This window comes from Colobus angolensis, unplaced genomic scaffold (assembly GCF_000951035.1).
Source record: "Colobus angolensis palliatus isolate OR3802 unplaced genomic scaffold, Cang.pa_1.0 Scaffold27, whole genome shotgun sequence".
Lineage (NCBI taxonomy): Eukaryota > Metazoa > Chordata > Mammalia > Primates > Cercopithecidae > Colobus > Colobus angolensis.
This window is the reverse complement of record NW_012115932.1, coordinates 16388220-16403545: the sequence shown is the minus strand read 5'-3', so window position 1 is coordinate 16403545 and position 15326 is coordinate 16388220. Positions and strand designations below refer to the sequence as shown.

General features: G+C 47.7%; 1 protein-coding gene across 1 annotated transcript in view; it reads left to right on the top strand.

Annotated features, from left to right (window-relative positions):
• The window catches only part of SH3PXD2B (SH3 and PX domains 2B), a 118749-nt gene that overhangs the window by 67079 nt on the left and 36344 nt on the right, over positions 1-15326 (top strand). Inside the window, exons 5-6 of the mRNA XM_011947795.1 lie at positions 1723-1814; positions 10403-10428. Of these exons, the coding sequence (XP_011803185.1) occupies positions 1723-1814; positions 10403-10428 (118 nt within the window). The remainder of the gene's footprint in view (positions 1-1722; positions 1815-10402; positions 10429-15326) is intronic.

Below are 15326 nucleotides of genomic sequence, written 5' to 3'. Positions count from 1 at the left end.
AAGGAGGGAAAGAAGGAAGGAAGGAAGGAAGGAAGGGAGGGAGGGAGGGAGGGAGGGAGGGAAATGCAAGGCACATCTCTTGAACTGCTTGGGTGGCTTGGCTGCCAGAATCACCTGTGCAATTCATGCATATGCACACATGTTCTCTGCACATGTGTGTGCAACAAAATGTGTGTATGAACCACCTGAACCACCCTCAGATCTACATCCTCATCACCCTGTTCCAGGGCCTGGGCCAAAGGAGGCTTCAGTAAATATTTGTTAAACCGAGCTGTTTATTCATGATGGCCATGTCTGAGTTTCAAATCCTTTAATGAGCAGATTGTACCCTGCACTTCTCTTGTATTTGGCACAGAAACTAGTGCAGTGCTGGGCATAAAGAAAATGCTCATTGAATCATTGACTGAATACCTGTTAGTAGATAAACCAGCTTTGTGGAGGGCAACTTTGTGCCCTCCACCTACCCTCTGTCCAACCTATAGCCACTTGAGGCTCCATGACACAGCCAGTGAGTCACTGGGGCAGATTAATGTGGAATTTGGCCAGTGGAAGATCTATTTCAACCGCTCATTAACTTAGAGACTTTGAACCTGTATCCAAATCATAAAACAGTCCCTTCACTTTAATGCTTCAGATTCGTGAGTTAAGACACGTATGTGAGCATGTTGGAAATAACCTAAAGATTCACCAGTAGACGACTTGAATAAAGTATGACACAGCTGTACAAAATCCAATATCCAGTATAGGTAATGTTATAGAAGAATAATGAAATGAGCCAGCTGTGGTGGCCCAACACCTGTAATCCCAGCACTTTGGGAGGCTGAAGTGGGTGGATCACTTGAGGCCGGGAGCTCGAGACCAGCCTGGCCGACATGCCGAAACCCCGTCTCACTAAAAATACAAAAAAAAAGAAAAAGAAAATTAGCCAGGCATGGTAGCACATGCCTATAATCCCAGCTATTCAGGAGGCTAGGGCACAAAAATCCCTTGAACCCAGGAGGCAGAGGTTGTGGTGAGCCAAGATTGCACCACTGCACTCCAGCCTGGGTGACAGAGCAAGATCCTGTCTCAACATAAATAAGAATAATGAAATGGCATGAAGTTGACAATTTATAGTTAAGTGAAATCATCGGTTTACAAAATAGCATGTACAGTATGGTCTGATTTTTGCCTGAATATGTACCTATTACTTGAACAAAGATGCCTATAATATATGCATGTATATCATACATTTTGTGTGTGTGTGTGTGTGTTGTTTCCCAAACCAGCAGCATCACCAGGAAACTTTTTTTAGAAATGCACATTCAGCCCCCTCCACAGAACTACTGAATCAGAAACTCAGGTGGGGATCCACGATCTGTGTTTTAACAAGCCCTCCAAGTGACTCTGGTGCCTTCCTGAGTTTGAGAGCCACTGGTGGTGTATGGCATTCCTAACACCCCTTTCCTTCCTTTGCTTTTTGGTTGTGTGTGTGTGTTTGTGTGTGTATGTGTGTGTGTGTTTGTGTGTGTGCATGCATGTGTGTGTGTGTGTGTTTGAGACATCTCTCTCTGTCGCCCAGGCTGGAGTACAGTGGTGCGATCTCAGCTCACTGCAACCTCTGCCTCCCAGGTTCAAACAATTCTCTTGCCTCAGCCTCCTGAGTAGCTGGGATTACAGGCACATGCCACCATGCCCAGCCCCCTCTACTCCTTTGCACTCACCTGCGTCTCTCTTCTCCAGGCCCTCATCCAGCTGCCCCCCTACATCTCTCAGTGTGATGAGGTGCTGCAGTTCTTTGAGACAAGACCTGAGGACCTGAATCCCCCCAAAGAGTAAGTTCGTTTGTGGGCTTCCCCAGATGGAGCCCCACAGCCCTCCCTCCTGCCAGTCCAGCCACCCCCAAATAAAGCAAAGTGCAGCCGACAGTGGGTTTCGTCGGCTGAACCCCTGTGAGACCGCACTTCACTTAGCCTTCAGAGGTGCTGTAAGTGGGTAGTGATCATCCCGTTTGACAGGTGAAGGAAACTGGCCGAGTGCCACTCCTGTCATCCCATAATACTCTGCACCTGCCCACAGCACTTAGTGAGGTGTGTCGGAACTGGGCAGACTGAGCCCACGAGGCAGGGGCTGAGCTGTAGATTCATCTAGCTTCTGTCTGCAGAGGTGGGTGTGCTCAGGAACTGCCAGGGATGTGAATGCGGGAGCAACCCAAACCAACGAAGACCCCACTGCCAGTGAGCAACGGGGCCAGGATTTCATCCTGACCAGCCAGGCTCCGAAGCGCTCCAAAATGCCCACCACAGCCCTGCCTCCCTGTCACTTCTCCCTGCAGTGGACAGGCCGCTTGCCCAGATGCCTGTCGCTACAGAGCCAGCAGCCCCAGCCACACAGTGCACACCTAATTAAACCCAAGCACCGCCTGCCTACCTGCACTTACGCACCAACACCCTGGCCAGCCCGGGTGCTTTGGGGAAAGCAGGTGGGGATCTGGCTAATGGAGAAATAGCAGTGGGGAAAAAGACCAGCCCAAGGTGCTGGGATTGTCCTGGGGTCACAGGAGCAAGAGCCGGCAGAGTTTGGGGTCCATCTGGGCTCATTCGAGAAGGTCTGAAAAATACCAGCCAGGCTCTATTCCAAAAGTAGACGCTGCCACTCTTGGCACCGCGTTCACTGGATGCCCCAGGCAGCAGCCGTAACCAAGGCTGAGTTTGCCAAGCAGCCAGCGTGGAGGGAGTATGCTGAGCACTGTACGTGTATCAAGAGAGAAACACATGCTCCTTTTTGGAAGTGATCTGCTGGAGTCACAAAATTTTTTTAAATAGACTTGTGAGGAGAGAGCATCAAAGTGTTCTAACAAGTGAAGTCAGGCCATTTATATTTATACACACACACAGCGACCTCCAAAATGGAGTTCACAGACCTCCAAGTCCACTCAGGACTGATGGTTTGCTAGCACACAGTTGAGTAGACCTAAGTCTCTGCAATAAATATATTCCAATATGCACCGTTTCCTGTGATGAGCACAGAGTGAGTAAATACAGCTTCTCATAGTGAGTGCACAGAAGCGCGTGGTTTTGGAGTCAAGGGAAACATTCTGTAAGAGGCAACAGTAAACCTTTGAATCAGATGTCACAAGGGAATGCTTTACCAACACGGAAGCCAAGACACAGTTTCATAAATTTAAAAATAATCATAAAGATACAGAATAATATAAATCTGATAATTTGAGGTGTTTAACTCATGCTGGCTAATGTTTTTGTTCTTAGTGTCTTTGGCGTTGGTGTCTGGTAAGCATTTCCCAGTTTGTATCGCCATCATGAAATATGGGGAAATATTCTCAAAGCACCTTTGTCTACAGTCCTCCCGAGCTTGCAGGATTGAACTGCCATTCAGGCTCATAGCCTCTGGCTTCAATTATAATTTCTACACAAGGTAAATCAAAGGATACAGAGCTTATTGTGTTCCCTTTCCACTTCATTTTCTCACAAAACTGCCCGATAAAAACTGTCATTCCCTCACGCCTGTAATCCCAGCACTTTGGGAGACTGAGGTGGGAGGATTGCTTGAGCTCAGAAGTTCGAGACCAGCCTGAGCAACACAGTGAGACCCTGTCTCCACTAAAAATAAAAAAAAATTAGCCGGGCATAGTGGTACATGCCTGTAGTCCCAGATACTCAGGAAACTGAGATGGGAGAATTGCTCGGGCCAAGGAGGTTGAGGCTGCAGTGAGCAGTGATCGTTACTACTGCACTTCAGCCTGGGCGACAGAGGGAGACTCTGTCTCAAAAACAAAAAACCTGTCATTCCTCTCTTACAGATGAGGAAGCTGAGGTTCAGAATAATAAAAGGGACTTTTAACAAAATAGTAATGAAAGAGAGGCACAGTTTGGAAGAGGTGAAGGTGAATTTTCCCCAGGTCAGCCTGAGTCTGAACCTAAGCTCAGTCCCACACAAGAGGCTTACTTGATAGAAAAGAGCCTGAGTTTGCAATCTAGTACACCCAGGTTCGAATCCCGCCTCTGCCACTCCTGGGCTGTGTGGCTGTGGGCCTCCCTCACTTTGCTTCTGGGCTTCCACTTGCTCTATTGTGAAATGGGAGTAGCTATACTTTTTAGGGTAATGGTGAGGACTGAGTGACTGCCACAGGGAAAAATTCTAAGACCTTTGCCAGCTGCTCAGGAAGTGGTGGCTCTTGCTAGTTCCCCTCTTGGAATGCCCAGACATTGCTGTCTTTATTCCAACACCGTCTCTTAAGAGTTCATCAAGATGCCCAGCCTGATACACCCTCAGCAGGGAAACTTGCCTGACTGCTGTCTTAGTCTGTTCCACCTGCTATGACAAAAATACCACAGACTGGGTGGCTTAACAACAAAAATGTATTTCTCACTTTCTGGAGGCTAGAAATCCAAGATCAAGATGCCAGCTATTTCAGTGCCTGGTGAAGGCCACTTCCTGGTTTGTAGATATGTCCCCACATGGAGGGGAGAGAGAGAGAGAGCTCTCGTGTCTCTTCTTTTTTTTTTTTTTTCTTTTAATTTTTTGTAGAGACAGGGTCTGGCTATGTTGCCCAGGCGGGTCTGAAACTCCTGGGCTCAAGCGATCCTCTTACCTTCATGTTTCTTCTCATAAAGGTGCTAATCCCATCCTGGGGGCTCCACCTGTATGACCTAATTACCCCCAAAGGTTCCATCTCCAAGCACCATCACACTGGGGGTCAGGGTTTCAACATACGAATTCAGTTTATAGGAGCCACTTTCAAGCTGGGTGAGCTTTGGCAGGTTTTTCCGCCCCTTGCTTCTGTCTCCTCTTACGTGAGATGGGGCAATGACACCTCCCTCACAGCATTGCTTGGAGAATCAAATGAGAGGCTGTAGAGAAAATCACTTGGGCCGGGTGCGGTGGCTCAAGCCTGTAATCCCAGCACTTTGGGAGGCCGAGACGGGCGGATCACGAGGTCAGTAGATTGAGACCATCCTGGCTAACACGATGAAAGCCCGTCTCTACTAAAAAATACAAAAAAAAAAAAAACTAGCCAGGCGAGGTGGCAGGCGCCTGTAGTCCCAGCTACTCCGGAGGCTGAGGCAGGAGAATGGCGTAAACCCGGGAGGCGGAGCTTGCAGTGAGCTGAGATCCGGCCACTGCACTCCAGCCTGGGCAACAGAGCGAGACTCCGTCTCAAAAAAAAAAAAAAGAAAAGAAAATCACTTGGGACGTGCTCTGCAGACCTTATTGCCCAAGGGCAGAGGAAGCAGCAGGCAGCAGGCAGCAGCCATGAGGGTAGTATTGACATTGGTGTGCATTCCTTGGGCCTCTGGATTCAATGATAGCCAGATTTTCTTCTACTTTATCTCAGTGTCCTAGAGACTTTAACTTTGGGGAGTATCATGGACCACTTAGAGAATCCAACTTTAACTTTGGAGAGCATCATGGACCACTTAGAGATTCCAGCTTTAACTTTGGGGAGCATCATGGACCACTTAGAGATTCCAACAAAAGCTTTCTTCCCTCTTCCTGGAGGATCATCTGCAGTTTCAGGAGGTCCTCATGGGTGCAGAATCCTGTACATGGACCTGAGGTGAAGAAGCCCCGCCCTGGCGGCCCTTCCCAGTGTTAGTGCTGGGATTCCTTTGGCGTCTCCCTGGCGAGGGTGGTTGCAGTGGCCCCAGCCTCTGAGCAAGCATCAGACCAACTTAGACACACAGAGGGGAGAGAGCCAGGCCAGGGGCAGCTGCTGTGCTTGGGAGGAGTCTGGTCATCTTCATTCAAGGAGAGACACTTGGGGACACGGGGTGTAAGCCAGCCCTCGAGAGGAGGTGGGAAGTCCCGGAGGCTGCATGGTGGCTTTATGACACTCTCTGTCTTCCTCTCTTTGGTGGCAGAGGCAGCCCCACTAGCTTGCTGTCTTGGGCTTGTAGAAATAGTGCAGGACAGGAGTTCTCAGTGCCCTTGCATCCAGCCAAGGGCACTGGCATTGTTCATTCATTCATCAGCCAGATAGTGAGAGCCTGCTGACTCCCACAGTGGTGGAAAAGCTGCGTGAACATGTGGGTACACAGGCACCCTTGCATCCACAAATAGAACAGCCACTAAAAATACAAAACACAGCCTAGACTGTACCAAAGAAAGCACCAGGTAACAGCTGAGATAAGCTAGCAAGCATCATGCTGGAGTATATGTATGTGGTTCTGAGAGCCTTCCTGGAAAGAAAGGGAAGGTTCAAATCTCTTTGTCCCTTCCCAGCTATGTGACCTTGGACAAATGACTTGCCTTCTCTGAGCTTATTTCCTCATCAGTGAAGCGGGCGTCACTACCCTGGCTCACAGCTCGGTTGTGAGGACTGAGCAAGATCCTACCCATAGAGGATGGTGTCTGGCACAGGGCAGGTGCTTACCTCGTGATGCCTTCCTTTCTTTAAGCCAGGATTTGAAAAGGAAGGAAGGTGGTGAGGTTGCCAAGGGCCCAAGGGATGGTTCTGGGCCACAGCAGGCAGTCTCAGCTGGGCCCTGGTTGTTGGTTTAGGGATAGTGAACTTGAGGGTTATACCCAGTGGGGTTGGTCTGTGGGTCAGGATCCCGAAGATCAACCCATGTTAGGGCTTGAGATGGACTTTGGGGGTCTTTCCCAGCCAACTGGTGCTATTGGAGGAGGGTTTTGGCCGCCGTGAGTAGGAAAACTTGGGAACACCCCAAGCATGTCACACCAAGAAGATGACCCACCTGCTTGAGCAAATGCATGCTGTGGCTGCCTGAACCCAAGAGCCCCCCTGCCGTCCCCACTCCCGTGCTCTGGCTGGGACAGTGGAAGCAGGGGCGCATGGCTCAGTAGGAGCCCGGGACTTAAACCCAGACCACAGCTCAGGTCGCAGGCCTGGATGGCAGCTCTGGCAGCTGGTGCTTTCTGTAGAAGCAGCCTGGTGGAACCTTCATTACTGCGTCTTGATGCAGCAGCTAAGAGGGGAGCTTTGGTCACTAGACGGTCCAGGTGGTGGTCAGGAGAGTGGGCTCCAGCCAGACTTCTGGGTTCCAGTCCCGGGCCTGGTACCTCACCTTTCTGGGCCTCAGTATCTTCATCTGCAAAATGGAGTAACCCTCAAAGGGATGTATGAGGACGCAGTGAGTCAGTCCAAGTGTAGCTTTCTGACCGGGACCCAGTGAGTGCCAGTGAAGGTGAGCCAGGACATTCCACTCTGACCCTCACCCTTCTGTGCATGAGCGCTGTGAAGGTCAACCTCAGTGATGTTATCCCTGGAGGGAGGACATCACCACCAGTCCACCCAACCTGGCCGGACTCTGCTACACCTCCCAGACATACAGGAGGACTGTGGTCCCTGGCTCTTGGGCTTGGCTTAGCTCCCTCCTTGCTCTCTCCCAGGTTGCTCTGAAGCATTATTACATGGTGGTTAAAAACCCAGACATGGAATAGACATTTCTCGAAAGAAAATGCACAAATAGCCAATAAGCATATGAGAAGATACTTGCATCATTATCCATCAGGAAATGCAAATCCAAGCTACAGTGAAATATCATTAGATCTAATTCACACCTGCTAGAATGGCTGTAATCAGGAAGATAGATAGATAGATCAGGCATGGTGGCTCATACCAGTAATCCCAGCACTTTGGGAGGCCGAAGCAGGCAGATCACCTGAGGTCAGGAGTTCAAGACGAGCCTGGCCAACATAGCAAAACCCCGTCTCTACTAAAAATACAAAAATTAGCATGGTGGCGGGTGCCTGTAATCCCAGCTACATGGGAGGCTGAGGCAAGAGAATCGTTTGAATCTAGGAGGCAGAGATTGCAGTGAGCCGAGATCACGCCATTGCACTCCAGCCTGGGTGACAGAGCGAGACTCCACCTCAAAAAAAAAAAAAAAAAAGAAGATATATAATAAGTATTGTCAAGGATATGAAGAAGTTGGAACCTTCATACGTTGCTAGTGGGATACAAAATGATGCAGTTGCTGTGGACATCTGCATGGCACTTCCTTAAAAAGTTAAACCTTGGCCGGGCGCGGTGGCTCAAGCCTGTAATCCCAGCACTTTGGGAGGCCGAGACGGGCGGATCACGAGGTCAGGAGATCAAGACCATCCTGGCTAACCCGGTGAAACCCCGTCTCTACTAAAAAATACAAAAAACTAGCCGGGCGACGTGGCGGGCACCTGTAGTCCCAGCTACTTGGGAGGCTGAGGCAGGAGAATGGCGTAAACCCGGGAGGCGGAGCTTGGAGTGAGCTGATATCCGGCCACTGCACTCCAGCCTGGGCGGCAGAGCGAGACTCCGTCTCAAAAAAAAAAAAAAAAAAAAAAAAAAAAGTTAAACCTGGAGTTACCATATGACCTAGCAATTCCTCTCTTAGGTATATAACCAAGAGAAATAAAAACACATGTCCGTACAAACACTTGTACACAGATGTTCACAGAAACATTTTTCAAAATAGCCAAAGAGTGGAAACAACCAAATGTCCAGCGACTCAGTAATGGGTAAACAAATTGTGGTTTATCCACACAATGGAATATTACTTAGCAACAAAAAGGAATGAAGTACTGATACATGCCACAATACGGATGAACCTCAAAGACCCTATGCCACATGAAAGAAGCCGGACACAAAAGGCCACACACTATATGATTCCGTTTATATGAAACATCCAGAACAGGCGAATCGTTAGAGACAGCAAGCAGATTTATGGTTGCCAAGGGCTGGAGGACAGGGAATGGGAAGTGACTAATAACGGATATAGGGCTTCTTTTTGGAGTGATGAAAGATTTGGAATTAGCGGTGATGGTTGGATAACCTTGTGAATATACTAAAAACCAGCAAATTGTATATCTTTAAAGGATGAGTTTTTGTTTGTTTGTTTTGTTTTGTTTTTGACACAGAGTCTCACTCTGTCTCCCAGGCTGGAGTGCAGTGGCATAATCTCGGCTCACTGCAGCCTCCACCTCCCAGGTTCAAGCAATTCTCCTGCCTCAGCCTCCTGAGTAGCTGGGATTACAGGTGCCTGCCACCACACCTGGCTCATATTTGTATTTTTAAATAGAGATGGGGTTTCACCATGTTGGCCAGGCTGGTCTCCAATTCCTGACCTCAGGTGATCCGCCCACCCCAGGCCTCCCAAAGTGCTGGGATTACAGGCATGAGCCACTGCTTCCGGCCTAAAGGATAAGTTTTATGGTTTGTCAATTATATCTCAGTTTTTTTAAAGTTAGTTAGATCTGGGTTCAAATTCTAGCTGTGCGGCCTTGAGCAAATTACTTAGCCTCTCTGTTTCTCGTCTGTAAAATGGGAATAAGAATAATACTTATTCCCTGTGATCATTGTGAGTATTGAATGAGTGAACTACAAGTGCCTAGCAGGGTGCCGGCACTGGGTCTAGTACCATTTAATAATACTTGCTAATGCTACTGTTGCCACAATGTCCATCCCAACCCAACCACTGCAAACTTTATTAGTCTTGAGATAACTTACTTTAAAGTGCTTTGTAAGCCCTAATTTGTAATGCTGCATTTGTGATACAGTTGCTTTCCCCACCCCCCGGCCCCTGGCCTCCCAAGATGGAGTCTTGCTCTGTCACCCAGACTAGAGTGCAGTGGCACGAGCTTGGCTCACTGCACCTCCACCTCCCAGGTTCAATTGATTCTCCTGTCTCAGCTTCCCGAGTAGCTGGGACCGCAGGCATGTGTCACCACGCCCAGCTAATTTTTGTATTTTTAGTAGAGACAGGGTCTCACCATGCTGGCCAGGCTGGTCTTGAACTCCTGACCTCAAATGATCCACCCACCTCAGCCTCCCAAAGTGCTGAGATTACAGGCGTGAAGCACCATGCCTGGCTGATACAGTTGCATTTATAAACTCTGACATGGTCGATGAATGTAAGGGAGTCCCTATTCATTATTCCCTGTGAATTCTAGCCCCATAGTAGTGTCTCCCCTGTCACCACTAGGAAGGTGCACTGTGTTCACTGCTATCCAAACTTCTGCCCAGTTTTAATGTATTCCTTGTACACTTACTGCCAAGCACTTTCTGCCCCATGTTTATGGCTTAGGGGACCCCAAGAAATGAGGCAGGGACCTCTGCTGTGCCTGACGAGGTAGGCATCAGGCTCAGTGCAGTGTGAGGACCTAACTCCTATTTTCAAACTGTGCAACCCCCTTCAGCTCCTCCCCAGGGCTTCCAGTCTACAAATAAATGGCGACACTGGTCCCCAGGGCACCAGAGCACTTATCAGGCAAAGGGGGAAAATTAAGAGAAATTCTTTCTCTTTGAAGAAGTCAGGGTCCCTCTAGTTGGCCTGGATTTTATTCATTCACTGATGATGTTGTAGGGGATGGAGAATCGCAGTTTCCTAGCAGAATAACTCATGTCAATACATGACAAGTACTGACTCATTACTCTTTCCCACCCCCTTTCTTTCCTGTACAGGGAGCACATTGGGAAAAAGAAATCTGGTAAGAATATTTTCTGTTCTCTTCTCTTCAGTTTTCAGCAAACCCCAGCTGAGCACCTACTGTGTGCCAGGCCCTGGGTTCCATGCTGAGGATACAGTGATGTAGGGTGGTTGCATTGGTAGATGGATGGATGGATGGATGGATGCTTGATTGATTGGTTGATACCCCATCCCTTTTCCCAGAAATAGTATTTGAGGTTGTTTCATCCAATATACCAAAAAACTGCCAAGTGGTTGAGACTTGGAGTCTTCCCCAGAGAATGCCTTCATGGAGAAGGGGAGGCAGACTTCTTCCTAGCCATGCTATCGGGAGTTAAATGCCTTTGTTCCATTTCATACAGAGCAACGTGGTAGCTGAGAGCTAAGAACATTCTTCTCAGGTGTGATAAGGGGTCAGAAAGGAGGGACCCTGGGTCTTGATGAAGGATCAGGAGCTTTCCATAGAGTGAAGGGTATCCCAGGCTGAGGGGATGGCCAGGCACAGGCTGGGAGGCAGGAATATGCAGTAGGTTTGGGCCGCATCCATTTGACATAGGAGGCAGGAATATGCAGTAGGTTTGGGCCGTATCCATTTGACATCCTCAGCACCAGGCCCCAGCCCTTTGTGGGCAATGACAGAGGCAGTGTCAAGCGATTTCCATCCCTATTGCCATTGTCCCCGAAGTACATTATATCCCCTCCTAATAATCTTTCCATTTCCTGGATGACACAACTCTTCTCTCAGAAGCAATTATGGAGAAAGAGAAGGTGGGAAGTAGGGTACGCACAGAGGAATGATGGAGCGCTCCCCTGGGGTTTATACGTTTATGTAAACAGTGGCCCAACTTTTTCTTCCTGCCACCCAAGATCATCCTCCACATCTGCAAAGGCCGGGCCCAGACCTCACCTGGAGCCAGTGTGGACTTCAGAACTTCCAGAATCCAGGGCTCTTTAATTTCCTAGGATGGCAGGAGGTTTGAAGGGGTTGATGAGGATCAGGGGTGCAAGCAGAGATCCTAGAAGTGAAAAAGGATGCCCCCTCTCATGGGCCTCAGTTTCCTCATCTGTAAAATGGGGTTGATCATAGCAATCTGCCTTGTGGGATTATTGTAGGATTTATAATCATATTTGTGAGGCACCTAGGACAGTGCCTGGCACATTGTCAGTAATGTATGTTTGATGCTGCTTTTATTACTACTACTACTGTTACTTAGAGTTCATGGGTGTCCCTGACCAGCAGTAGTGTATTAGTTCATTCTCACACTGCTGTAAAGAAATACCTGGCCGGGCGCGGTGGCTCAAGCCTGTAATCCCAGCACTTTGGGAGGCCGAGACGGGCGGATCACGAGGTCAGGAGATTGAGACCATCCTGGCTAACACGGTGAAACCCCGTCTCTACTAAAAATACAAAAAAACTAGCCGGGCGATGTGGCGAGCGCCTGTAGTCCCAGCTACTCCAGAGGCTGAGGCAGGAGAATGGCGTGGACCCGGAAGGCGGAGCTTGCAGTGAGCTGAGATCCGGCCACTGCACTCCAGCCCGGGCAACAGAGCAAGACTCCGTCTCAAAAAAAGATCGGAAGAAATACCTGTGACTGGATGATTTGTAAAGAAAAGAGGTTTAATTGGCTCATGGTTCTGCCGGCTTTACAGGAAGTACAGTGGCTTCTGCTCAGCTTCTGGGGAGGCCTCCGGGAGCTTTCCATCATGGTGGAAGGCAAAGGTGAAACAAGCAGTTCTTACATGGCAGGAGCAGGACCGAGAGAGAGGGGCGGTGCTACACACTTTTAAACAACCAGATCTCCTGAGAACTCCATCTCAAGACAGCACCAAAGGGATGGTGCTGAACCGTTTATGAAGGACCCACCCCCATGATCCAATCACCTCCCACCAACCCCCACTTCCAACATTGGGGATTACAATTCGACATGAGATTTGGGTGGGGACACAGATCCAAACCATATCAAGTAGAAATTCGAAATTCACAAGCTCCAGTACCTTTGCTGCCTCTGGGTACAGCCCTGTGGTCAATTTTACAGGCCCCGCAGTCATTCTCTCTGCCTCAAGGAATGGCATCGGGAATTAACTTCAGCCTTTTCCCAACCAGTTCATTTATAGCTCCTCTTTCTAGTTTAATAGGTACTGGCCAGAGCTGTTGCATCCTGCTAAAGCTGCAAATAGTTCCAGAGCCCCAGGGATAATTATATGTTTCTTAGAAAAGAGCAGAGAGAAGAGGAGCTGCCACTCTTGGGCTGGCAGAGTTTCTGGTTTCGAGTGTGCAGAGACTTTCCCTAGAAGGAATGAGTGTGGGAGGGTAGAGAAGAGAGGAAAGAGACAGCTCTGGTTTGTGACAAACACAAATGTCCAGTCGGAATGGGCTTGATGAGGGGATTTGTCTGGAAAAGGGAGAAAAAGCTCTAATTTGTGGTGACTGCTGTTACATCATTCACCTGAAATGATGGGGATGGATTTATTTATAGTTCAACTGGTTGGAAAATAGCATCCTTATTCATTCAAACTAAGAACCCAAGCTGGGATTAGCCTTATATCTTATGTGACCTTTGAACACTTCCTTTATTTTAGAATCAGCCTTTTGGATTGAATTTTAAAGGGATCTAACATTGACAGACTAACTCCTGAGATTTCTCCACCAAAACTCTGCTTTGGAGAAGGCTTATCTGCCTCTGGCATTTCCCAGTCATGACTGGCTGGCTGGCTCTTATAGACTTTGGCTAATGTGGTCTCAAATTCTGCTCATCCTGCAGAAAATGAATCTTCTCACTAAAAGTCAAGAGATCATCTGATTATGTGAGGAGCATATTTCTTCCTGATTTTTCTAACCTTTACTTAAAAGCATTCTCTGTTTACCGACTCTTTCAGCAAGATCGACAGTATAGTGAATTATTGGAAGGAAAATCCCACTTTGCCCTTCGTATTAAAAATTCAAGACATGTCATCATGAAAAAAAAAATATGCCCAAACAGAAAACTTCTGTGGTAGATTAGGCACTGTACATCTTGAGAATATTTTATAACACCTAAAAATCACCCTTCCAATGTCAGACTTTCCTCTTTCTCATCGCCTCTTCTCTCATATTTCCTGCTGGGCCACAAAAGTGATAATCCTTGCTTAGGAATCCTTTGATTTCACACTTGGCAACTCCTGGAAGTTAGCTTTAGTTGTCTGCCTCAACATTTAGACATTGCAATTATTATGGCATTATAGAGCTTGGCTGCAATATCACCCTCCACCAGTAGGTGTCTTCACTTAACAACTAAACGGCCTGAAGCCTAATTTGAGACTCCTGGTAGGTAGATCAAATGAATGAACTTTTTTTCATCAGTTTCAATAAGTTCAGTGCTCTGAATGAAATGAAGCAACTTACTCTGAAAGAATTGGTGCTGAAAAAGCAACTCCATGCATTCTCTGAACCACTTCATGGCAGAGAACTACAGTCTAAGTTACTGCCATGGAAAAACATCAAGGAGATTGTAGTCTTGGACCTGGCCGCAGAGCAAGTCTTGGAGGAAGTGCCAGCCCTGAGCCCTGTGCCAGTCCTTTGTGTGCTCCAGCCAACCCAGAGTCCCAGCCCAGAGCTCTCTACCCGCCTCATTTCCTGGCTCTCTGTCTTACTTATAGCAAATCTCATGATTCCTTGGTTCTGTCATTCTGTCACTGCTCATAGTTTTGCCAAATCCCATTGGCAGACTGGTTAGGAGAGTTAGTGCAGAAATGCCCAGCACATTCATCAGAGTCCTGAAAATTGTATGTGGTGCAACTGTGCCACCATCAGGTGTTAAAACTGGGTGGCAAAAGTTGAGCTTTTTGGACAGAGTAACCTGACTTAACTGCATCTTCACTTAACTGAAGCCCTCTTTCTACTTATAAGCAAGAAGGAGTCATCTTTATAAGATTATAAACTTATAAGGATGCCTGGAGCCTTGCATAGAGGAGGAAGGATTTCTAGAAGTCTTCATTCATCCTTTGTTCATTCACCCCACAAATGTCTATTGTACACCTGTGCTGGATGCTGAATGAACAAGACAGGTGCAGTTATTCATTCAATATTTATTTAATGTATAATTAATTTATAATTTATTTAAGCACCTACTAGGTGCTTAATAAATATTAAATGAGTAACTTTATCTGTACCTGGTAGTGCTCTAGGTCCCAAGGTGGAAACCATTCTCACAGTCAGGTAGAAAAGACACCTGGATAAACAAAATGAAATGTGAAGGAAGGCATTTGAATGCTCCCTGAGGTAGGAAGTTATTAAAACTGAGGGGGGCGGGCTTTGGGGTTTTTTTGTTTGTTTGTTTGTTTTTTGAGACGAAGTCTTACTCTGTTGCCCAAGCTGGAGTACAGTGGCGCGATCTCAGCTCCCTGCAACCTCCACCTCCCAGGTTCAAGCAATTCTCCTGCCTTAGCTTCCTGAGTACCTGGGATTACAGGCACACGCCACCATGTCCGGCTAATTCTTGCATTTTTAGTAGAGATGGAATTTCACTATGTTGGCCAGGCTGGTCTCAAACTCCTGACCTCCTGATCCACCTGCCTTGGCCTCCCAGAGTGCTGGGATTACAGGCATCTGGCAGAGCTGAGTTTTAAACTGTTCCTTCCTTCATTCAGACACTTATTGAGCCCTAGTAAGAAGCCATCCATGTTCTAGGCCAGGGATTGACAAACTGTCTCCAAAGGGTCAGATGGTGAATATGTTAGCCTTTATAGGCCACATACAGTCTCTGTCACCACTACTACCAATAATAACAATAATTCTTTCTCATTTTCTCCTTCCTCTTCTCCTTCTTCTTTACAGCTCTTAAAAAATATAAAAACATTCAGCCAGGCGTGGTGGCTTACACCTGTAATCCCAGCAGTTTGGGAGGCCGAGGCGGGCAGATCACCTGAGGTCAGGAGTTCGAG